At 30.5% G+C, this 25,163-nt stretch overlaps 2 protein-coding genes and 1 long non-coding RNA gene across 3 annotated transcripts; 2 read left to right on the top strand and 1 right to left on the bottom strand.

The window, feature by feature from the left end:
* Positions 1–292: 292 nt before the first annotated feature.
* LOC123220859 (S-protein homolog 24-like) lies at positions 293–736 on the top strand. The gene has a single exon (XM_044643447.1). The coding sequence runs from the start codon at positions 293–295 to the stop codon at positions 734–736; it is 444 nt and encodes a 147-aa protein (XP_044499382.1).
* Positions 737–14,175: 13,439 nt separating this feature from the next.
* On the bottom strand, positions 14,176–15,399 carry LOC123220857 (peroxidase 72-like). Its single transcript, XM_044643446.1, has 2 exons — positions 15,162–15,399; positions 14,176–14,914 (listed from the first exon to the last, which is right to left on the bottom strand). The coding sequence occupies exons 1-2, from the start codon at positions 15,397–15,399 to the stop codon at positions 14,502–14,504; spliced, it is 651 nt and encodes a 216-aa protein (XP_044499381.1). The 3' UTR covers positions 14,176–14,501.
* A 1,566-nt stretch (positions 15,400–16,965) lies between these two features.
* LOC123221374 lies at positions 16,966–17,512 on the top strand. Its single transcript, XR_006503261.1, has 2 exons — positions 16,966–17,171; positions 17,278–17,512. It is a non-coding gene; the product is annotated as an uncharacterized LOC123221374 (long non-coding RNA).
* The last annotated feature ends 7,651 nt before the right edge of the window (positions 17,513–25,163 follow it).

The raw sequence follows: 25,163 nt of genomic DNA, 5'->3' as shown, positions 1-25,163 counted from the left end.
TTTTACCTTATATATTAAAAGTTACCTAATTACACTGGAACGAAATAAATAATATTTTATAATAATTACAGTAAAAATATTTAAATGAAATAATATATAATATTCTTTTATTATATTTAACTAAATATATTAATTATTTATACATATATATTATTATTAAATATAGTAATAATTTATAATAAATATTCTTTTCCCAAAAACACCGTTATTGTACTAGAGAGCTATCCTATAAATTCCCTCCTCTACCATCCATAAAACAACAAGAAGAAACAGCATAAACAACAGATTCATAATGAAGAATAGTTTCTGGATATTCTTCTGCATTATTTTACCTATTTTACAGTCTGCAACACTTGCAAATGAGGAAGACAGGCTCGTTGCTCGCTGGCATTACAGAGTTCACATCACCAATAGCTTCCCAAACAATGACCAGCCTCTGTACGTCCATTGTTGGTCTAGGGACGACGATCTCGGAGAGCACAATCTTTGGGTGAACAATGAGTTTACGTTCAGATTTGGCAAAAACATCTTCTTTCCTACCCGTTTTGATTGTGATTTTAGACATGGATCACTGAGTACTCGGTTCCCTATTTTTCATATAGACCGTGATGGAAGTAAGTGTCGTCGTACTGGTCAATGTTACTGGTCGGTAAGAGAGGACGGTTTCTACTTCTGTAATGACAACATATGGTGGTACAAACGATATGATTGGAACGGTACAGAGATTTCAAACTAACAATTAGTTAGTATGGTTTAAATAAAATATATATATATGGTAATAAAACATTCTCTTACAATATCTTTAGACCCGGATTGGGTGTAGATTCGATTTGGTCGGAATTGTAATGGTAATCTTACATCAGTGTGAGATGTCATTTCGGACAGTTCGAATATAAAAATATTGATTATTTTTTATATTTTTTAATGTCCAATTCTTTTTTTTTAAAGTCATTTTTCATATTCTTGCCTAGTGCAAAATTCACATATTCGATATGAACTCGTTCAAGATTAGATTAATTACAATCGAGCCAAATAGTAAGAAGCTTACTTGGTTGATGATAAGTTCACTAAAAAAATCAAAGGAGAAGAAGATGAATTATCTTTATAAGATACTCTTAATAAATAATTAATAAGTCAAGATCAGAAATATTATCATAATTAATTTTTTAATCAGATATAAAGGAAAAAATATTCATTATATACACTTACTAAAATCATATGATTTTATTTTTATAACTATTTTAATATAAATCAATGGTGGGCTAATGGTATGATTATTTAATTTTTAATCGGTAATTTTGAATTTTTAAATACTCAATATCTCAAAGTTAATTTTTTATTTTAATTTTTTTTTACTGTAAAAAAAAATTGTTTCCTAAGTTAAAATTTATGTACAAATGTATAAATACTAAGTACTAACGAGCTAAAAAAGTAAACAATTAAATAACTAAAATTGTTATGTAATAAATTTGATCTTATCAAAATAATAATAAATGTGATAAATTTATTTTTAAATAGTAAATTAATTTTATTAAATATTAAAAATAACAAAAAAGTAAGCAATTGAATTTTTTTAGCGTTTGCTTTTTTATTTCCTTAAATGCTAAATTATAATTATTATTTTTAGTATAAATTCCATAATTTTTCATCCTAATTTATAAAATACTAACCCTAAATAATTGGGATTGATGCTGATAATGTTTAGGGTTTTATTTCACAATTTAGAGATGAATTAGGGGATACAAATTACAAAATAATGAAAGTAAAAAAGCAATTTTTATCATCCAATCTTAGTTTTATTTTTTTATTGTTTGTCATGCTGTTATTATTCCATTACACAATGATTACAATGTCCAGATGTACTTTTTGTGCCATGATTTACTATCATTGCTAAAATAAAAACCATCATCTCCAGGATACTAGTAACATTGTCAAGTGCGACAACAATGATTACCTCCAAAATGTTTCGTAAGAACATTTATAGTTTTTTTTTAAATAATTTTTTCAAAGTTTTATAAATTTGATAAAAGTATAAACTCAAATCTTTTATCTAAAATTTCTAATGTTTCATTAATTTTGTTAATCTTTGATATTTAAGAACATATATAGTTGCATTGTGGTTAGTACGATATTTTGTGAGATGTTAGCAGTCCATTTTAATTCGTTATATGAGGCAGAGGGGCAAGAATGTTATTTATTTATAATTTTATAAGCCATTATTATATCGCATACTATTATTATTTGGTGCACTCATTGTTGAGGATGTTTATTTCAAACATGTTTTGAGTATTTGAGATTTTGATGCACTATTATTATAATTATATTGTGGACTTGGTTTATGGTTTTTTTTTTATAACTTCGTATGAAATTAAGTTTTGTATGCTCATATTCCGTTGTTTCATTAATAAGTTAATTTGCGCACATCACTTTGGGGGCATATTCTGTGTAGAGGCATGTGTTTGGAAAGAGGTGTTACATTCTCACTTTCTTGAATTCAACCCAAATCTACTTCATTTTAGGGTTCGTGTCGTCTTTTACATAATCAAGCACATTAGAATAGTTAGTTATCTCTAATTGCTCTTAGAAAGGCTTTATTAGCCTTATCCTCACTCCAACACACAATATAAGGGTAAAATTGTCTTTTACATTTACTTTGTATAGGCATGACTAAGACCTTATACACCCGAACCTCTACCAAGTGATATACGAGTGAACACCCCTTGGTGTTACTAACGTACACCCTAAATCTTGACTAACATTCACTTAATGTTAGGCTAATGTTTGTTGTCTCACATTCTACTTTGTCACACACTCCTATACCTCATGCCCATGTGTTCACTTAAGCTAAGTACGAGTGTACACCTCATAATGCACGATCGTACATGACCATAATTCTAAAACACTCTTGAGCATACATCAACTCATGGAGAAATGTCTTTTACTTAAAAGATATACAAAAATACATCTTTGTATGTATGATAATACATCATCATCTGAAAATACTATTGTATCAATTTTTGACCACCTAACAATGCCTTCTCACATTTCTCAATAATTCTTTAATCTATGTGTGCATTTTAAAACCATTCAAATCATCATATAACCATTTGATAATCTGTAGAATCATTGATTTCATGCAGAGTCAAACCTTAGCATATGGATTCTACATAGCTTAAACTTTGCCTAGGAAAATCAGGCTACATACTTATCTTCTAGCGATTGCTTAGTTCTTCACATGGAAATGGACATTTTGGTGACTCCAAACTCTCTTTCAACTCTCGCTAAACATACTGAAGTTCTTTCTTGACCCTCTGTTTACTTTGGAGATAAAATATGCAAAAATCTTCCAATCCAAAGCATTGTACCTTTTTTATCTTGGTGAAATAATGTCACATACGATTGTGCAACCCTTATTCACAAACATACCAATGGTTTCTTAACAAAAGCCATGATTCACAATCACTAGAAACCATCCTCATCCAAAATTCAAACACTACATACGGTCAAACATCACTTCATGTACAAGTGAACATCATATTTCAATAGCTGTACTGGTGTACATCTCTAGAATGCAAGATCGTACATCCTTAAACACTTATCCAATTTCATGCACTACACTGACATGACAATTCTTTCCTTTTTTACTCATGTGTAGGTGTACACTTCTATTGTGTACAGTCATACATGCACCCATAAAATAAAAAATGCAAATCAAAATAAGTGGAAATGATAAAGATACCCTTAGACATACCTGTCAATGTTACACGTGACTAATGAGATGTTTCATGTACACATCTACAGTAAAAACCATCTTTAGGTGGCTTTTCAGTAGACCACTTATAAATTGTGTGCATTGAAAGAGAGATTGTGATAGATATTCCTTGTGTGGTCAGGGTGTTTTCACCTTTGTAGCCTAGGATGAGAGTTGAACCCTAATAACGAGGCTATGTGCAATAATATGTTAGGATAAATTTATGTGTAATGTCATAAAAAGGAGGGATAAGTAAGAATTCTTGATGACATAAATTGAGTGTGAAAATTAGAAAAGAGGAACACTAAGATATGTCGTAAGTAATACTCAATTTACATAGTGACAAATCATTATCGATATCTAAACTAATCATTATTATAAATTTATATAACATCACTCTTATACCCTTGTCATGTATTTTTACACCAAAAAACATAACGATTGAGGGACTTATGTTGGTTCTCTAATTAACTAGAGTGGACTTTTTTTTTTATGTAATTAATTATACCTAGGCCAATTATGGATATTAATAAAAATAATTAAACTAAACTTGGAAAATATAACCAACAACTCTGACTTTATGCTTTCCTAACCATGGTAATCATGTTTTTTAATCTATACAAGGAAATATGATATTTTCGGTTACAATTTATTATTTTTTAAATAAGTTTCTTAGTCATCTTGCAAGGGTTGTCCATTTTTTAGTATAAATTGCTTGATGGGATTTAAAATTGCTGTAAGTTCAAATCCTAATCATCCTCCTATTTATTCACCATGAATAACTTCTCCTTCTTCCTTTTTTTCTTGGTTATTTTTCACTTTTCTTAGTCTCTAATACAAGCAGACGATGAAGAAAAATTTGTTATTCGCTTGAAGTACAAAGTTCATATAATCAATGGTTATGCAAACAATGACAATCCACTCATTATTCATTGTAAATCATTGGACGATAATCTTGGAGTGCATACTCTTTGGATGAACAATGAATTTTTATTCAAATTTAGAAGGGAATTTCTTGGGAAGACTGTTTTCTGGTGTGGATTTATACATGGATCGTCACGAAAGGTAATTTATGTCTTTCGTATTGGTTATGAAAGCAATTTTTGCCGTGTTACGGGGAATTGTTTTTGGTCTGTGCGAGATGATGGATTTTATTTTAGTAACGATAATAAATCGTGGGTTAAAAGGTATAATTGGTAAAAATGAAGTCCTTCATGTAAACAATAATTTATAATTATAATAATAAAAAATAATAATTTCTTTTTGTTTATGCTTATATTTGCTTTTAATATTAATGAATGATAAAATTTTTCATATTATTTATGATATATTTATTGTATTATATATATTCTTTGTATTATTTGGATGTTATCTAAAAACAAATTATAATTCGTTCTTGATTGATCATACAAGTTATGATTACAGACATGAAGTTTTAAGAAGCTTAAAAATGAAAAAAGAAAAAAAATTATGTAATTACAAGAAGTCATGAGAATTTTTCTTAGGGATTTCCTAGTTTCTTTCAATTTGGATGATTTGTATTTAATAGGATCAGATATGGATACGATATCATACATATTATTAATATGAATTGACAAATATTTTAAAAAAAATGATTTTTGTGTTTTTTTAAATGATAATGTGATAATTAGAAATTTTTATTATTTTATTATTATTATTGAAAAAATGTATCATACAGCGGGACACACAATATAAAAAATCAGATTTTTGATTTATGATATGTTACGCAGTTTACTTACCATGATTTGAATAAGATTGTTTACAATTAAAAAGTTTAAGGTATCAAATAAAAAAAAAGTGAAATATTAAAAAAATAAATTATTTAAATATGGTATGAGGAACAATAACAAGTTACTATTTTTAACATTCATTTCCATAAATGCTACAAAAATTCTTTAGATTTTCTCAATCCTACATTTATTACACAAATAAAATTTATTATTATTTATAATGAGTCCACAACACATATACATACATACATACATACATAAATACATGCATAAGTTCAATGGCGGAGTCAAGGCGGTCAACTAACCCTCTTCGGTTTGAAAAATTATGGGTTAAAACATAAAAAAAATTATTAATATAAAATGATTACTTTTAGATTTCAATATTTGTTATTAATCTTTCCAATATTTTCTTTTATTCATTTTGACTCTTTAGTTTTGTTTATAGATCTACCATAGCTTAAGTGTCAACGTTATTTAAAATGTTCAATTTCAATACTCAATCAAGCAAAACAAAAGAGATGAAGAAAATTCTTATTCTAATTTTGTTAGCTAGGAGAATGTAAAAGATTTATAAGCTATGATTTTATGTTAATTCATCACCAAATCATTACAAAGGAAATTAATTAAAATAAAAAGTGTGTGTGTGTGTGTATATATATATATATATATATATATATATATATTATGACAAGGAAATTCAATAGGTTAAATCGATTCATTAAACAGGAGAGTAGTCCAACAATCTACTATTAGAGTCTCTCACTTTGATATGGGTATGGTTAGATGGCACTAGCATATGCATTCGTGTCTATTTACAAGAATTGGGAGTTTAATCTGGTCGTCTAACTCCAAGTTTTAGATTTCATGTGTGAACCCATTGTTCTACATAAATTTCATTGTATTGAGTATTAGAAATCAGATCATATCACATTGGAAATCAGATCATATCACATCCCTGGAGATCCTACATTATCCCTGGAAATCATATCTACATTATACCATTCAATCATATCCCAGATTTTCAGAGATCGCATATTGATTAGCAGAATATTTCTCCATTCAAAGCACAACCATATTTGTACAATTTATATTTTGTTACCAAAGGCAGATTAGGATTTACAGTATATAAACTATTACATGTAAAGATTGAACAAGCAAGCAATATAGAAAATGAAATTCTTCCTTACTTCTCTTGAGCTCTCTGGTTCACAACATTGAACCATCTCTGCTCTCTCAGATTTTGGCATGGTATCAGAGCAACGTTCCGAATTGCTCATTCTCTGATCTTCTGTCCAGTTTCAATATTCTTGCACTTCATTAATCTGCACAAAGAAAAACCGGATTAGATAGAGCCAACCAAAACAACGTCCTTTGATCCTGTATCGCCTGAATCCACCACTGAAACATCGTAAATGCCAGCCTTTCGGCTAGTTCACACAAACAAAAACAAACCAGAGCCTGGAGATGTTCTTTATGCTTCACCATCGGATGGATCGGAACTTGTGTTGATAAAGCAAACGCTGATCAGAGCTGAAAATTATGCATAGTGGGCTAGAGATTTCAGAAGAGAGCTCATCGCAAAGGACAAGATTGGATTCATCGATGGCACTGTACCCATGCCATCGAAACCCGATCTTGTCCGATTTTGGGTGTGATGTAACACCCTTGTCCGAGCCTGGATCAGCAACTGTTTGACTGAAGAAATTACGGCTGGGTTACCACCTACAGAAGACGCCGGCAAGCTGTGGGGGTTCATCAAAGACATGTATGGAGCTTTAGATCTTGCAAAAATCTATAGTGTTCGACAAACCCTTGCAGAGATCCGACAAGATAACCAAAGCGTTACGAACTACTTCAATAGACTTTCGCCTACCTGGAACGAATTGGATGCCGTTGAGGAGTCGATCGTTGCACCACTGGAGGTTCTCCGACAGATTCAACACGCAAGGGAACGGGAGAGATTGACGCATTTTCTGATGGGGTTGAATGAAGGATTCGTAGCTTTCAGAACTCACATACTTACCTTTGCAGAAGCACCATCACTACGGCGAGCATACCATCTTGCCGTTTAAGATGAAAGCCAGAGAAGCATCGGCAATGACGAAGAGAAAGGAGTGGCAGCGCTCAATACCTATCAAAGAAAGCAGGTGGCTGGAGAGGATAATGAATTAGGGCAACTTCAAGCTTTAAATTTATTTGGCAAAATGAATGGACAAGATGGAGTCAAGAGATCCAACGGTTCTTATTCGCCCACAGCACAAAATCAAATGAGCACTCAAAATTTCAACCATTTTCGTCAAGGTCCAAATAATTTTAATAATTACAATCAACCACCCAAACAAAGAGGAAAATTATATTGTGACTATTGCAAGCGACGTAATCACACCAAAGACACTTGTTGGAAGTTGCATGATCGTCCTGGATCTAGCAGAACGAAGGCAGAAGGGCCCACTGCAAACCAAGCTGCTTCAACCAGTGTAGGAGCTACAACTGGACTGTAATCTGAACAATATGATCAACTGATCCAACTTTTGAATCAGATACCGAAGGGCAACGACATTTCCACTTCCTACGTAGGTACGATTTCGTGTTTTAATACTTTTATTTCTCCAGATGTTTGGATAATAGATTCAGGGGCTAGTGACCATATAATATGTTCTCCAAAATTCTGTACCAATAAAAAATATTTATCCCCTCCAACACCAGTTAAATTACCAAATGGGACCACAACTCAAGCCACACAAATAGGAGATGTCCAATTAGATAAACTCACACTAAAAAATGCCTTTTGTATACCCACATTCAGCTTTAACCTCATCTCAGTTTCCAAACTATGCACAAACAACAAATGTGTAGTAACCTTTCTACCTACTATATGCACATTTCATGACCATTCGACTGACAATCTGATGGGCTTGGGTAAAGAACAACATGGGCTATACTACTGGACACCGAACCCCAAGACATTTCCTTTATTGAATAAAAATTGTATTACTTCTCCTTATTGTAATACAAACCAAATTAATAAAGTTTCATTAATTTCTCATCAAAGATTAGGGCATTCACATACTATCCCATATCCAAAGTGTCCCATTTGCCCCCTTGCTAAACAAACTCGCACTACCTTTCCCACTAGCACTACTTCAACCACAAAACCATTTCAATTGATCCATTTAGATATTTGGGGACCTTATAGTACGCCTAATTATGATGGATCCAAATGCTTTCTTACCATAGTAGATGACTTCTCACATGCCACATGGCTATACCTTATGCACTCAAAGGCCCAAACACATACTTTTTTCCTGAAATTCGTATCCATGGTCCACACTCAATTCCACACAAAAATCCAGCGAATTCGAATAGATAATGCAAAAGAGTTCTTTAACCATACCACCACTACCTACCTTGACTCTCAGGGAATTCTACATGAAAGTTCCTGTCTTTACACACCACAACAAAATGGTACTGTAGAACAAAAACATAGACATCTATTAGAAGTAGCCCGTGCCCTCAAACACCAATCCAAAATACCATCTAAATTTTGGAGAGATTGTATGGTCACGACAGCCTATCTGATTAATAGAATGCCAACTAAGGTTCTGGGTGACAAAACACCTTATGAACTTCTATTTGGCAAAAAACCAGACATCAGGAACTTAAGAGTATTTGGGTGTCTCTGCTACTTCACTAAACTTCAGTAAACAGACAAATTCGACACCCGAGCAACTCGTTGTGTATTCATGGGATATCCTCCACTACAAAAGGGATATCGCCTCTATGACATGACTGCAGACAAATTCTTCATCAGTAGAGATGTCACATTTCATGAAGATGTTTTTCCTTTTGCTGAAGAGATTGAAGATACAACACCCACTGGTTCACCGCCAAGGGCATACAATGAATCCCTTGAAGAAAGATATGTTGTCATCCCATCGTCTTGCAATACTGGAGGTATATCGACAGGATTTGAACAAGGTGTTAACTCACCTTCATCTATTCCAGATCCAACTTTACCATCCATGGATGTTCCAGTTACCTCTGATGATCCTGCACAGGTTTCATTGAGACGGTCATCACGAACCAAAAAACCTCCTATTTGGAGCACTGACTATGTTTGTGTTGTTTCCTCTGAACCATATGATATCTCTCAATATGTTAATTATGACAGGTTATCTCCAGGGCACAGAGCCTGCATCAGCCACATTTCTACACATCGTGAACCTAACTCATATTCAGAAGCAGTCCAATTACCTCATTGGCGTCAGGCAATGGCAGAAGAGTTAGACGCTTTATATCTCAATAAAACCTGGGACTTAGTACCACGACCATCTCACAGGAAACCCATTGGTTGCAAATGGGTCTTCAAAATCAAACATCAGGCTAATGGTTCCATTGAACGTTATAAAGCTCGATTGGTTGTAAAAGGGTTCACTCAGCAAGAAGGGCTTGATTACTAGGAGACTTTCTCACCTGTCATTAAACATGTTACTATTCGCACACTTCTTGCTATTGCAGCCTCTCATGACTGGTCTCTTCATCAGATGGATGTTCATAATGCTTTCCTTCATGGAGACTTAGATGAAGAAATATATATGGAGGTTCCACCAGGAATTCGTCGACAGGGGGAGAATCTTGTATGTCGACTGCGAAAGTCCTTGTATGGCTTAAAACAAGCATCTCGGCAATGGAACACCAAGATAACAGAGACATTGATCAAGCTAGGTTTCCAACAGTCAAAACATGACTATGCCTTGTTCACAAGAAAACAAGAAGGTTCATTCGTATGTCTCGTGGTCTGTGTAGATGATATTCTTATAACTGGGAATGACGCTATTACAATAGAGAAGCTGAAGGATCATCTCCATAAATCATTCAGGATAAAAGATTTAGGGTCTCCAAAATATTTTCTGGAAATTGAATTTGCTCGGTCTGCAAATAGAATCGCCCTAAGCCAAAGGAAGTATGCCTTGGAACTAATAACGGACACCGGATTATCTGTTTGTAAACCAAGTGTCATCCCAGTAGAACAAAACATCAAACTCACCAGTCAAGAATATGACCATCACATGAAATCAGTAGAAGATTCACCATTACAGAATCATCTCGAATATCAACGGCTAGTAGGACGACTGATTTATCTCACCATGACCAGACCAGACATTAGTTATGCGGTTCAGATTCTTAGTCAATTTATGCATGCACCAAAGCAGTCTCATATGGATGCAACTTTAAAGGTAATTAAATACCTAAAAGGATGTTCGGGTCTAGGGTTATTGTTTCCTCGAGAAAAGAACTTGAAAGTGACGGCTTATTGTGACTTAGACTGGGGATCATGTCCCATGACAAGGAAATCACTGACAGGTTTTTGTGTAAAGCTTGAAAATTCACTTATCTCATGGAAGACGAAGAAACAATCCACTATCTCCCTTTCTTCAGCTGAAGCATAATATCGGGTAATGGCAAAAACAACTTGTGAAATAGTATGGATTCATGGTCTATTAAAAGAATTGGGCATGACAATTTCAAAACCGGTGGCACTTTATTGTGACAATAAAGCAGCGAAGGATATTTCCACCAATTCAGTCTTCCATGAAAGGACGAAGCATATAGAGATTGACTGTCACTTTGTAAGAGACAAGATACAGGAAGGGTTAATTAAACCTTACCATGTTCGAACCACAGAACAACTAGCTGATATATTCACCAAATCCTTGGGATCAAGACAACATTTTTATCTTCTACACAAGCTTGGAGTTTATGACATCTACAAACCACAAGCTTGAGGGGAGTATTAGAAATCAGATCATATCACATTGGAAATAAGATCATATCACATCCCTGGAGATCCTACATTATCCCTGGAAATCATATCTATATTATACCATTCAATCATATCCGAGATTTTCAAAGATCGCATATTGATTAGCAGAATATTTCTCCATTCAAAGCACAACCATATTTGTACAATTTATATTTTGTTACCAAAGGCAGATTAGGATTTACAGTATATAAACTATTACATGTAAAGATTGAACAAGCAAGCAATATAGAAAACGAAATTCTTCCTTACTTCTCTTGAGCTCTCTGGTTCACAGCATTGAACCATCTCTGCTCTCTCAGATTTTGGCATTGAGTTTAAAATAATATAAAAGAATGGGTGTAAAAAGCAATTTTCATCATCCTCTATTAGTTAAATTATTTTACTAAGTTTTAGATTTCACGTCTTAACTAGTTAATCTATATTATTGGTTATACTACATTGTGATTAGAACCATACTAAGCAAGTCGGAAAGATTGGATTTTGACCAAATTTGAACGTATATTCACTGTTTATTGTTAAGTCATGCTCTCCAATATCGTCATCAAAGGAGCAGCAATGGATTTTAAGATTGTCATGGCTGAGGTTGTTGATTACATGAACCCTAAATCGCCAACAAAAGTTTGATAGTGTTGGAGTTAGAGAAGAAAGAAAAAGAAATAGAAACATAGAGAAGAAGAAGCGACTCATGGTGAACAATTGGGATTGATGCTCATGATGCTTAGAAGAGAATTTATATTACCAAAAAAAAAAAAAATCATGTTGAAATAGTTGAATAATATTATAAAGGTAAGTGATTAGAATAAAATCATAGCATATAAGGAAAATAAAAATAAATTAGTAGCATAAAACACATTACTTATACATATATATATATGTCAAAAGATTTATTATCCCAATATTATTTTCTTAACAAACCCTAATTTATTATTTATTTAAATTAATATGTACATATATGAATATATAAATGTCTAAATAAATCATGTATTTGTTTCAAAATGACCCCCTTTCATATTCATACAGTATTGTAAGTTTAATCATCATTTATGTGTACATATATTTTTTCTCCCTAGAATGAAATCACATGCATATTTTTATTATTGATTTTTTATCTATGTTTTTGCTAAGCATCAATTGTGTGTGCAAACATTTTTTAGAGTATTCTATTTTAATACTCAATTTTTATTCGTATTTTTGTAATATTATTTACACTAATAATAGGTAAAAATACTGACGTATTATAATATAATCAGAAGTTACTTTATTACTAATATAAAATCATTTAATCATACGATGATATGTCAGTATTTATATTTGTGTTTGTACCCTTTGTCAGTATTTGCAGTGTTATCATTCTAATTTTTTAGCTATGAAAACATAAAAGATTTACAATCAAAGAGGAATAATAGAATTGAGTAATTTATTTAATGCCCTGTGAAAGAAAATTTTCAATATAATTTTGAAATAGAATGATCACAAAGGGTTTATGACTTAAAATGAAGAGAAATTTACATTTTCCTATCCAAGATTTTGTCTAAAAACACTTTTCCATTCTTAGTCTGCATAAATAAAATTTTTCCACTCAAACTCAAATTTTGTTTAAAAAACTAACATTGTTGTAAGGGCAAATTAGTAATTTTACTATATTAATTTTAAAACTAAAAAGAGCAACTTTCTATCAGACCCAAACTTTTTAAATATGAAAATTTTGAAACTCAAATAACGTTGCATTTTATTTAATTCTTTAAGGGTGTAAAGTCATTTTTGAAACTATTAGGGTAAATAATATTTCAAAAATTTTCAAAAGACCCCCAAATGTTTTAAAATTTTTGATAACCCCTTGAAAAATTTTATAAAGATCCATGATATTTTGAAAAATTACAATTCACCTATTAATATATAATTATACGATAAAGTCATCCCTATCTATAAGAAGAAAGGAAAAAAGGGTGAAAGTGAAAAGAAAAAAAATTAAGTGGCATCTTGTATAATTTAGATATTTAAAAGGTCATTTTTAATTTTTATTAATTTAGAATTATATAATAATTTTGAAAAATGAAATAATAGGGATTAAATAGTAATTTCACTTATTAATGCTATTGTTTCATTAATAGAGTTTAATTTTGGATGCAAAATTGTTATTTATGCTTGTGTTGATAAGTTCCATTATTTTTAGGCCGTGTTTCCAAGCTTTGGAGAACAATATCTCTCTACTGTTCTTTTCAAATTGATCAAAGAAAAATGTGAGAAAATGCAACCTCAACCCTAAAGCATGAAATTTTTCTCCATTCGAGTTCATTAAAAAAGTATTGCATTAGTTTTTTGCAAACGTATTATATGCATTTTTCGCTTACATGTTGTATACCATTTTAAGAATAATAGTAATAATAATGGCGATCGAGATGATCCTCCTATCCGTAATTATAGTAGTAATTTTTCTCATTAATAGTAGTAATTTATCCTTACAACTAATAGAGCTAATTATCCTTATTTTAACTCGAGTTAAACAAATTCAATTCAAACTAAATTTCGAAATTAAATCAACTTAATTTGGGTTCAATCCATGGCCACTGCCAGGCTCATATTGTTTAGCAGGGACTCCACAATATATTTGCTTTGGGACTTAAGCGCTCAAAATCAACCAAATTCATTACAAGATCAATGGCTCACCCGGTTCGTAGTTGTGTGTATTATCACTTGTATTCAGAGATATTTAAACTATTAAATCCATTGTTTGATTTATATTTTGATACTATATTAAGACTTTCCTATTATTACGATTTAGTTAAGAAATTATAGAAACCAAACCTTAGATTATGAGATTGAGTCAGAGATGAAAGAGGAGAAAAATCTGGAAGAATAAGAAAAAACGTTTTTATTAGAAAATGAATAGCCCAACCACAATCTAAATATTTTCACCGGTTTTTATAGTCAAGGGGCACAATAATATTTTGCCGCTTGGTCATTTACAAAAGAACGGCAAAGCACAGAAATACTACAAATTTCCATCAAGGCACAGGCACATTACAGAAATAGCATTTTCACCCTTACATGGTAACATCCTCCCTTAAACTCAACCTTCTCTACTTTCCAATAGTACTCAACACTGCTCGTAGGTACTGCAAAGATTGACACTTTTCTCAATTTAAAGGATAGAAAGAAAAAATGGGTAATTTATTTATTTGTTAATCTGTCTGCAGCGCTTTCTGATCTCTCCCTTGGAACCGGTTAATGGAGATATATTACCCATCTTTATCATGGACTTGGCAAATTGCTCAAAGAAAAGCTCATTGTCCTTTGCATACTTCCTCACTAACTCCATGGATGCTTTATTCTTAGTTAAGAGGACCTGATCAGAGTTCAACAGACCCTTTGAAGCTAATATGTTTTTGTAGTAGGCGTTATCAAACTTCGTTGGGCTAACAAAGTCCAAGACGAACAGATTCTGATCACCACCAGACCTTGGGCATCTGGGTCTCAATTGTGCAGCATATGATTGATCAAGAGTGTTGTCAGGTTGCCCGTTGCCTGATTGGTTGTACAGTCTCTGCCTGAAACTTGTGCAACGGGAATCCCCAATTGTATGACTCCCTGCATCAAATGTTTGTATAAATTACTCAAAGATGGTCAGGTTTCTAGGGGTGTACATGGTCTGATTTATTGCGATATGAAAGTTTTTTTAAACCAAACAGAAAAAACTTTAAACCAAATCAAACCATTTTAGATTTTAAAATAAACTATAAGAAACGGTAAAATTATGTGATGCAGTCTCATTTTACGATTTGAATTGAATTATGCACATCTTTTTGGTTTCTAGAAACCCTGATGGTTAGTTTACCAGATAAGGCTACAAGATCGACTACATCAAGTCCTTGCAACTTGAACTTGGTGAGAAGTGTTTGGAATGTGCTGTTTGGAGGAGAAATGTTGTTGTTAGAGCCACTCAAGCTTGCACTTCTGGAGTCTCTTCTTCCCAATGGAACTTCCCAGCTAGGTCCACCAGTCTGAACATGCAAAACTGGTAAGCTTTGGCCATATTGCAAGGCCAGTTTGGCTGAGTAACAAGGCTCAAACATTAAGACTTACCAACACAGTAGAATCTCTAGCAGCTAGAGCCAAAATGTCCACCTCATAATGTCCAATTGTACATTAACATAATTGTAAAACACTCCCAAGTGTATATAGACTCATGGAGAAATGTCTTTTACTTAAAGGATACATGAACGTACATCTTTGTATGTACGATATTACATCATCATCTGAAAATATTATTCTATCAATTTTTGACCACCTAACAATGCCTACTCACATTTCTCATTAATTCTTTAATCTATGTTTGCATTTTAAAACCATTCAAATCTTCATATAACTATCTAATAATCTGTAGAATCATTGATTTCATGCAGAATCAAACCCTAGCATATGGATTCTACGTAGCTTAAACTTTGCCTAGGAATACCCTGGCTTCACCATTTTTTTAAATCATGTTTGATGCTGGACAATATTGTCAGATCTACAATCTTTAGTAGTCTGGAACACATGAAAACCCTGCTTAATACCATCCGACACACTCCTCTGGTGTGATTGTGTTTAACAATATTACCCTGCGACTCTTTTACGTTCTTAAAAATTAAAAATTTAATTGCATATGTTTTAGATCTATTTGGACTTGCCTTTCAGAATAAGTTGTACATTCCTCTAGCAGTGCACGACTGATTGCAAATTGATTGACATATTTGACCTGTTATCAATCTTTCTTGTGTGCTTCATTGTTTATGGGTGAATACTACGTGAAGTCTTCTTTCTACTACATTGAATGACCTACATATGTGCATTTCTAATTGCTCGTTGAACTGGAATCATTACGACCATAAATGAATGTAGGTAATTTAGCTTTTCCTGATCTATGATAAAAATTACTTTAATATTCCTTTGTAAATTTACATGATGCAAATGATTATTTTAATTTTTTCGTTCTAATTTCTCCTTTTGCCATCCATTGTGTTTTTAATTGTACGCCTAAGTTTCATATGCAGATTTTTTAATGTTTACAATATCTTACTTGTCGTACAATGGGAATTTGCAGATATCCAGTGATGAAGCTGTTGAAACTGCAAAGCAAGTAGCACTCGAGGAAGGCTTGTTAGTTAGTGCTTTTTATTAGTTTCAAAGTTTTAAATGCTTTGACATCAAAGAAAACCGAATCTGGATCCATGAGTCCCTTGTCAATGGGCGTGATTAAATGCTATATTTTTGTTTTCTAGATTATGGGTTTGTCAAATGACACTCTTCTGCAACATGAGGGGATAGCCGAGCAATTAGGCTTGTGGTTTGCCCTCAGACCCTAGATGGCCAAAAACCATTTTGTCACATCCCGAGGATTGTAGTGTTATGTAGGCTCTACTTTTTAGCTCGGTTTTGCAAAGCAAGGTTTGATAGAGGCTCTAGATCAAACTTAGCTTTGCTCTATTTTTTAGCTCAGTTTTGCAAAGCAAGGTCAAGGGGTTCTAGAGGGTTTGATAGGGGCTCTAGATCAAACTCAGCTTTTCAAATAGATTCGGGGCTGCTGGATTATCAAATGAAACAAATAGTAATAATAATAATAATAATAATAAAATATATATTGAGGGGTTGTGGAGGGTTTGTCCCTATTTTTTCTTTTTGAACTCGTTTCTTAAGTTTTCTTGCTTGACTTGGTGTCAAATTCTTTATGCCTGATCTGTATGTATGACTTATCTTTAACATCTTTTTAATGATTAAATATCAGGTCGGCATTTCTTCTGGCGCGGCAGCTGCTGCTGCAATTAAGGTTGGAAAGAGACCTGAAAATGCTGGGAAGCTCATTGCAGTAAGTCATTTTCAACTGCATAACTCTCCTGATTTTTTCTGTTCTCATTTGCCACTCAGCAATAATCCTTTTGGTAGCATGTGTTGATAAGTTCCATTATTTTTAGGTTGTGTTTCCGAGCTTTGGAGAACGATATCTCTCGACTGTTCTTTTCCAATCGATCCAAGAAGAATGTGAGAAAATGCAGCCTCAACCCTGAAGCATGAAATTTTTCTCCATTCAAGTTCATTAATACAGTACTGCATTAGTTTTTCGCATACGTATTATATACATTTTTCGCATACAGGTTGTATACCATTTTAAGAATAATAGTAATAATAATGGTGATCGTGATAATAGTCTTAACCATAATTGTAGTAATAATAACAATGGTAATGGTAGTAAGAATAGTAATAATCGTAGCAATAATAATAAAAATAATATTGCATTTTGTTTAGTTAATTTTTTATTATAAAAAATAAAATATTATTATAAAAATATATTATCTGAAAATTAATATGTATGTATTATAACTATTTTTATAAATTGTTGTAACAAAAGAATATTAAATAATTATTTTAGTTAAATGTTTTTGAAAAATTATTATGTATAAATTAATATTATGTTTGATGTGTTGGAATATCTTAACTTGGTATACATTGATTATGCTTTTACTGGCCAAAACACTTATTTTCATCCAAGTTTTTGTCCGTTTGTAAATGCCAACTCATGAAGTTTTGAAAATCTAAATACTCATTATTTATCTAATTTCAGTTGAAATTTTTTATTAGTTATAAGGATAAAATTATTATCTTATTATTAATATTAAAACAAATAAAATTATATCTTATTTTTTTCTCTTAGTTTAAAAAACTAATAATTTTCTCTCATCTAAAAGTTTGAAAACTTGTATTTCCCCCTTGTTAGGGTTTTATTTTTTCATTTGGACTTTTTGATGATCAGTCGGTTCTGGTTCAATTGGTTCCAGTTGTTAGTTGGAACCGATTGATCGTCGGAAAATTTGAATGAAAAAATCAAACCCTAGTAGGGGAAAATACAAGTTTTTAAAATTTTAGGTGAAAGAAATTATTTTTTTTTTCAATTAAGGATGGAGGAATGAGATGTAATTTTATTATTTTAACATTAATGGTAAAATAATGATTTTATCTTTATAATTAACTAAAAAATTTAACTGAAATTGGAAGATGGGTGGGTGTGGGGTTTTTAAAACCCCATGGGTGAGTGCTAGGAAATAAACTAAACCTTGGGTGGGAAAAGTCCTTTGGTTTGCTTTTATTTGATTAAAATAAAATCGAGTAAATGAATAAATTTAAAATCAATTTGTTGGATATTGTATTATCATTACTTTACTTTAATTAGTTATTGGGAATTATTTTAAATAATATAAGAAAATCTTCACCGGATTATATAGACTCATGGAGAAATGTCTTTTACTTAAAGGATACACAAACATACATCTTTGTATGTATGATAATACATCATCATCTAGAAATACTATTGTATCAATTTTCGACCACCCAACAATGCCTTCTCACATTTCTCATCAATTCTTTAATCTATGTGTGCATTTTAAAACCATTCAAATCATCATATGACCATTTGATAATCCGTAGAACATTGATTTCATGCAAAATCAAACCCTAGCATATGGATTCTACATAGCTTAAACTTTGCCTAGGAAAATCAAGCTACATACTTATCTTCTAGTGATTGCTTAGTTCTTCACATGGAAATGGACATTTTGGTGACTCCAAACTCTCTTTCGACTCCCGCTAAACATATTGAAATCCTCTCTTGACCTCTGTTTACTTTGGAGATAAACTATGCAAAAATCTTCCAATCCAAAGCATTGCACCTTTTTTATCTTGGTGAAATAATGTCACATACGATTGTGCAACCCTTATTCACAAACATACCAATGGTTTCTTAACAAAAGCCATGATTCACAATCACTAGAAACCATCCTCATCCAAAATTAAAACACCACATAAGGTCAAACATCCCTTCATGTACAAGTGAACATCACATTTCAATAGGTGTACAAGCGTACATCTCTAGAATGTAGGATCGTACATCCTTAAACAGTTATCCAATTTCATGCACTACACTGACATGACAATTCTTTCCTTTTTCACTCATGTGTAGGTGTACACTTCTATTGTGTACAGTCATACATACACCTATAAAATTAAAAATGCAAATCAAAATAAGTGGAAATGATAAAGATACCCTTAGACATACCTGTCAATGTTACATGTGACTAATGAGATGTTTCATGTACACATCTACAATAAAAACCATCTTTAGGTGGCTTTTCAGTAGTCCACTTATAAATTGTGTGCATTGAAAGAGAGATTGTGATAGATATTCCTTGTGTGATCACGGTGTTTTCACCTTTGTAGCCTAGGATGAGAGATGAACCCTAATGACGAGGCTATGTGCAATAATATGTTAGGATAAGTTTATGTGTAATGTCATAAAAAAGGAGGGATAAGTGAGAATTCTTGATGACATAAATTGAGTGTAAAAATTAGAAAAGAGGAACACTAAGATATATTGTAAGTAACATTCAATCACATAGTGACAAATCATTATCGATGTCTAAACTAATCATTATTATAAATTTATATAACATCACTCTTATACCCTTGTCATTTATTTTTACACCAAAAAACATAACGGTTGAGGGACTTATGTTGGTTCTCTAATTAACTAGAGTGGACTTTTTTTTAATGTAATTAATTATACCTAGGACAATTATGGATATTAATAAAAATAATTAAACTAAACTTAGAAAATATAACCAACAACTCTGACTTTATGCTTTCCTAACCATGGTAATCATGTTTTTTAATCTATACAAGGAAATATGATATTTTCGGTTACAATTTATTATTTTTTAAATAAGTTTCTTAGTCATCTTGCAAGAGTTGTCCATTTTTTAGTATAAATTGCTTGATGGGATTTAAAATTACTGTAAGTTCAAATCCTAATCATCCTCCTATCTATTCACCATGAATAACTTCTCCTTCTTCCTTTTTTTCTTGGTTATTTTTCATTTTTCTCAGTCTCTAATACAAGCAGATGGTGAAGAAAAATTTGTTTTTCGCTGGAAGTACAAAGTTCATATAATCAATGGTTATGCAAACAATGACAATCCACTTATTATTCATTGTAAATCGTTGGATGATAATCTTGGAGTGCATACTCTTTGGATGAATAATGAATTTTTATTCAAATTTACAAGGGACTTTTTTGGGACGACTGTTTTTTGGTGTGGATTTATACATGGATCGTCACAAAAGGTAATTTATGTCTTTCGTATTGGTTATGAAGGCAATTTTTGCCGTGCTACTGGGAATTGTTTTTGGTCTGTGCGAGATGATGGATTCTATTTTAGCAACGATAATAAATCGTGGGTTAAAAGGTATAATTGGTAAAAACGAAGTCCTTCATGTAAACAATAATTTATAATTATAATAATAAAAAAATAATAATTTCTTTTTGTTTATGCTTATATTTGCTTTTAATATTAATGAATGATAAAAATTTTCATATTATTTATGATATATTTATTGTATTATATATATTCTTTGTATTATTTGGATGCTATCTAAAAACAAATTATAATTCGTTCTTCTTGATTGATCATACAAGTTAGGATTACAGACATGAAGTTTTAAGAAGCTTAAAAATGAAAAAAGAAAAAAAATTATGTAATTACAAGAAGTCATGAGAATTTTTCTTAGGGATGTCCTAGTTTCTTTCAATGTGGATGATTTGTATTCAATAGGATCATATATGGATACGATATCATACATATTATCAATATGAATCGAAAAATATTTTTAAAAAATGATTTTTGTGTTTTTTTAAAATGATAATGTGATAATTAGAAATTTTTATTATTTTATTATTATTATTTAAAAAATGTATCATACAGCGAGACACACAATATAAAAAATCAGATTTTTGATTTATGATATGTTACACAGTTTACTTACCATGATTTGAATAAGATTGTTTACAATTAAAAAGTTTAAGGTATCAAATAAAAAAAAAATGAAATATTAAAAAAATAAATTATTTAAATATGGTATGAGGAACAATAACAAGTTACTATTTTTAACATTCATTTCCATAAATGCTACAAAGATTCTTTAGATTTTCTCAATCCTACATTTATTACACAAATAAATTTTATTATTATTTATAATGAGTCCACAACACATATACATACATACATATATACATATATACATACATAAATACATGCATAAGTTCAATGGCGGAGTCAAGGTGGTCAACTAACCCTCTTCGGTTTGAAAAATTATGGGTTAACACATAAAAAAATTATTAATATAAAATGATTACTTTTAGATTTCAATATTTGTTAGTAATCTCTCCAATATTTTTTTTCAATAAAACTATGTGTACCCATTTTGGGTACACAAATATATATGTTATCATGTGATTGGATGATTTTGAATTAAAAATAAAACAATAACCTATCATATGATGACACATATGAGTGTGTATATATTTATGTACCCAAAGTGGGTACACATAGTATTGCTCATTTTTTTTAATTCATTTTGACTCTTCAGTTTTGTTTATAGATCTACCATAGCTTAAGTGTCAACGTTATTTAAAATGTTCAATTTCAATACTCAATCAAGCAAAACAAAAGAGATGAAGAAAATTCTTATTCTAATTTTGTTAGCTAGGAGAACATAATAGATTTATAAGCTATGATTTTATGTTAATTCATCACCAAATCATTACAAGGGAAATTAATTAAAATAAAAAGTATTTTTTTAAATATATATATATATTATAAATATTATAACAAGGAAATTCAATAGATTAAATCGATTCGTTAAACAGGAGAGTAGTCCAACAATCTACTATTAGAGTCTCTCACTTTGATATGGGTATAATTAGATGACACTAGCATATGCATTCGTGTCTATTTACAAGAATGGAGAGTTTAACTTGGGTTGGGTCGTCTAACTCCAAGTTTTAGATTTCATGTCTGAACCCATTGTTCTACATAAATGTCATTGTATTGAGTTTAAAATAATACAAAAGAATGGGTGTAAAAAGCAATTTTTATTATCCTATATTAGTTACATTATTTTACCAAGTTTTAGATTTCACATCTTAACTAGTTAATCTATATTATTGGTTATACTACATTGTGATTAGAACCATACTAAGCAAGTCGGAAAGACTGGATTTTGACCAAATTTAAACGTATATTCACTGTTTATTGCTATGTCATGCTCCCCAAGATCGTCATCAAAGGAGCAGCAATGGATTTTAAGATTGTCACGGCTGAGGTTGTTGATTACATGAACCCTAAATCGCCAACAAAAGTTTGATAGTGTTGGAGTTAGAGAAGAAAGAAAACGAAATAGAAACATAGAGAAGAAGAAGCGACTCATGGTGAACAATTGGGATTGATGCTCATGATGCTTAGAAGAGAATTTATATTACCAAAAAAAAAAATCATGTTGAAATAGTTGAATAATATTATAAAGGTAAGTGATTAGAATAAAATCATAGCATATGAGGAAAATAAAAATAAATTAGTAGCATAAAACACATTACTTATACATATATATATGTCAAAAGATTTATTATCCCAATATTATTTTCTTAACAAACCCTAATTTATTATTTATTTAAATTAATATGTACATATATGAATATATAAATGTCTAAATAAATCATGTATTGGTTTCAAAATAACCCCCTTTCATATTCATACAGTACTGTAAGTTTATTCATCATTTATGTGTATATATATATTTTTTCTCTCTAGAATGAAATCACATACATATTTTTATTATTGATTTTTGATCTATGTTTCTGCTAAGCATCAATTGTACGTGTAAACATTGTTTAGAGTGTTCTATTTTAATACTCAATTAAGCAAAACAAAAAGAGAGGAAGAAAATTTTTATTTGTATTTTTGTAATACTATTTGCACTAATAATAGGTAAAAATGTTGATGTATTATAATGTGATTAGATGTTGTTTTATCACTAATATAAAATCATTTAATCATATGAAAATATGTCAGTATTTGTATTTGTTTTTGTAATCAATCTAGTTTTTTAGCCATGAAAACATAAAAAAATTATAATCAAAGAGGAATAATAGAATTGAGTAATTTATTTAATGCCCTGTGCAAGAAAATTTTCAATATTATTTTGAAATAGAATGATCACAAAGGGTTTATGACTAAAAATGAAGAGAACTTTACATTTTCGTGTCCAAGATTTGGTCTAAGAACACTTTTCCATTCTTAGTTTGCAAAAATAAAAATTTTCCACGCAAACTCAAATTCTGTTAAAAAAACTAACATTGTTGTAAGGGCAAATTAGTAATTTTACTATATTAATTTTAAAAATAAAAAGAGCAACTTTATATCAAACCCAAACTTTTTAAATATTAAAATTTTGAAACTCAAATAACATTGCATTTTATTTAATTCTTTGAGGGTGTAACACATTTTTGAAACTATTAATATTTCAAAAATTTGCAAAAAACCCCCAAATGTTTTTTGAATTTTAGATAACCCCTTGAAAAATTTCATAAAGATCCATGATATTTTCAAAAATTATAATTCACCTCTTAATATACAATTATACAATAAAGACATCTCTATCTATAAGAAGAAAGGAAAAAAGGGTGAGAGTGAAAGGAAAAAAATTAAGTGACATCTTGTATAATTTAGATATTTAAAAGGTTATTTTTACTTTTTATTAATTTAGAGTTATATAATAATTTTGAAAAATGAAATAATAGGATTAAATAGTAATTTCACTTATTAATGTTATTCTTTCATTAATAGAGTTTAATTTTGGATGCAAAATTGTTATTTATGCTTGTGTTGATAAGTTTCATTATTTTTATGTCGTGTTTCTGAGTTTCAGAGAACGATATCTCTCTCCTATTCTTTTTCAGTCGATCCGAGAAGAATGTGAGAAACTGCAACCTCAACCCTAAAGCTTGAAACTTTTCTCCATTCAAATTCATTAAAAAAGTACTAGATTAGTTTTTCGCATACGTATTATATACATTTTTCCGCTCACAATTGGTATATCATTTCAAGAATAATAGTAATAATAATGGCGATCGTGATAATCCTTCTATCCATAATTGTAGTAGTAATAACAATAATAATAATAGTAGTAATGGTAGTAAGAAGAATAATAGTTGTTGCAATAATAATAAAAATAGTACTGCATTTTGTCTGGGTAATTTTTTATTATAAAAGTAGATTATCTGAAAATTAATATGCATATCCTATAACTATTTTTATAAAATTGTTGTAATAAAATAATATTAAATAATTATTTTAATTAAATTTTTTTAAAAATGATTAAATATAAATTAATATTATGTTTGATATGATGAAATATCTTAAGTGGGCATATATGGATTATGCTTTTATCATCCAAAAGACTTATTTTCTTTCAAGTATTAGTCTATTTTCAAATATCCATCTATGGAGTCTTAAAAACCTAAATACTCACTCTTGATCTAATTTTAGTTAAAAATTTCTATTAGTTATAAGGGTAAATTTATTATTTTTTCATTAATAGTAAAATAAATAAAATTGCATAACATTTTTCATCTTTTAGTTTAAAAAATTAACAATTTTATCTCATCTCAAAGTTTGAAAACTTGCATTTCTCTTTTATTAGGGTTTGATCTTTCCATTTAGGCTTTTTGGTGATCAATTGGTTCTGTTGGCTGGAATCAATTAGTCGTCAGAAAACTTAAATGAAAAAATCAAACCTTAGCAAAGGGAAAATTACAAGTTCAAACTTTTGGGTAGAAAAAATTGTTAGTTTTTTAAACTAAGAGTGAGAGAAATGAGATGTCATTTTATTTATTTTCATATTAATGATAAAATAATTTTACCCTTACAATTAGCAAAAAAATTTAATTAAAATTAAATGATGAGTGAGTACTAGA

This window comes from Mangifera indica, chromosome 7 (genome assembly GCF_011075055.1).
Source record: "Mangifera indica cultivar Alphonso chromosome 7, CATAS_Mindica_2.1, whole genome shotgun sequence".
In the NCBI taxonomy this organism is placed as follows: domain Eukaryota; kingdom Viridiplantae; phylum Streptophyta; class Magnoliopsida; order Sapindales; family Anacardiaceae; genus Mangifera; species Mangifera indica.
Note: the sequence above shows the minus strand (reverse complement) of the source record. Positions and strands in the feature narration are given on the sequence as shown.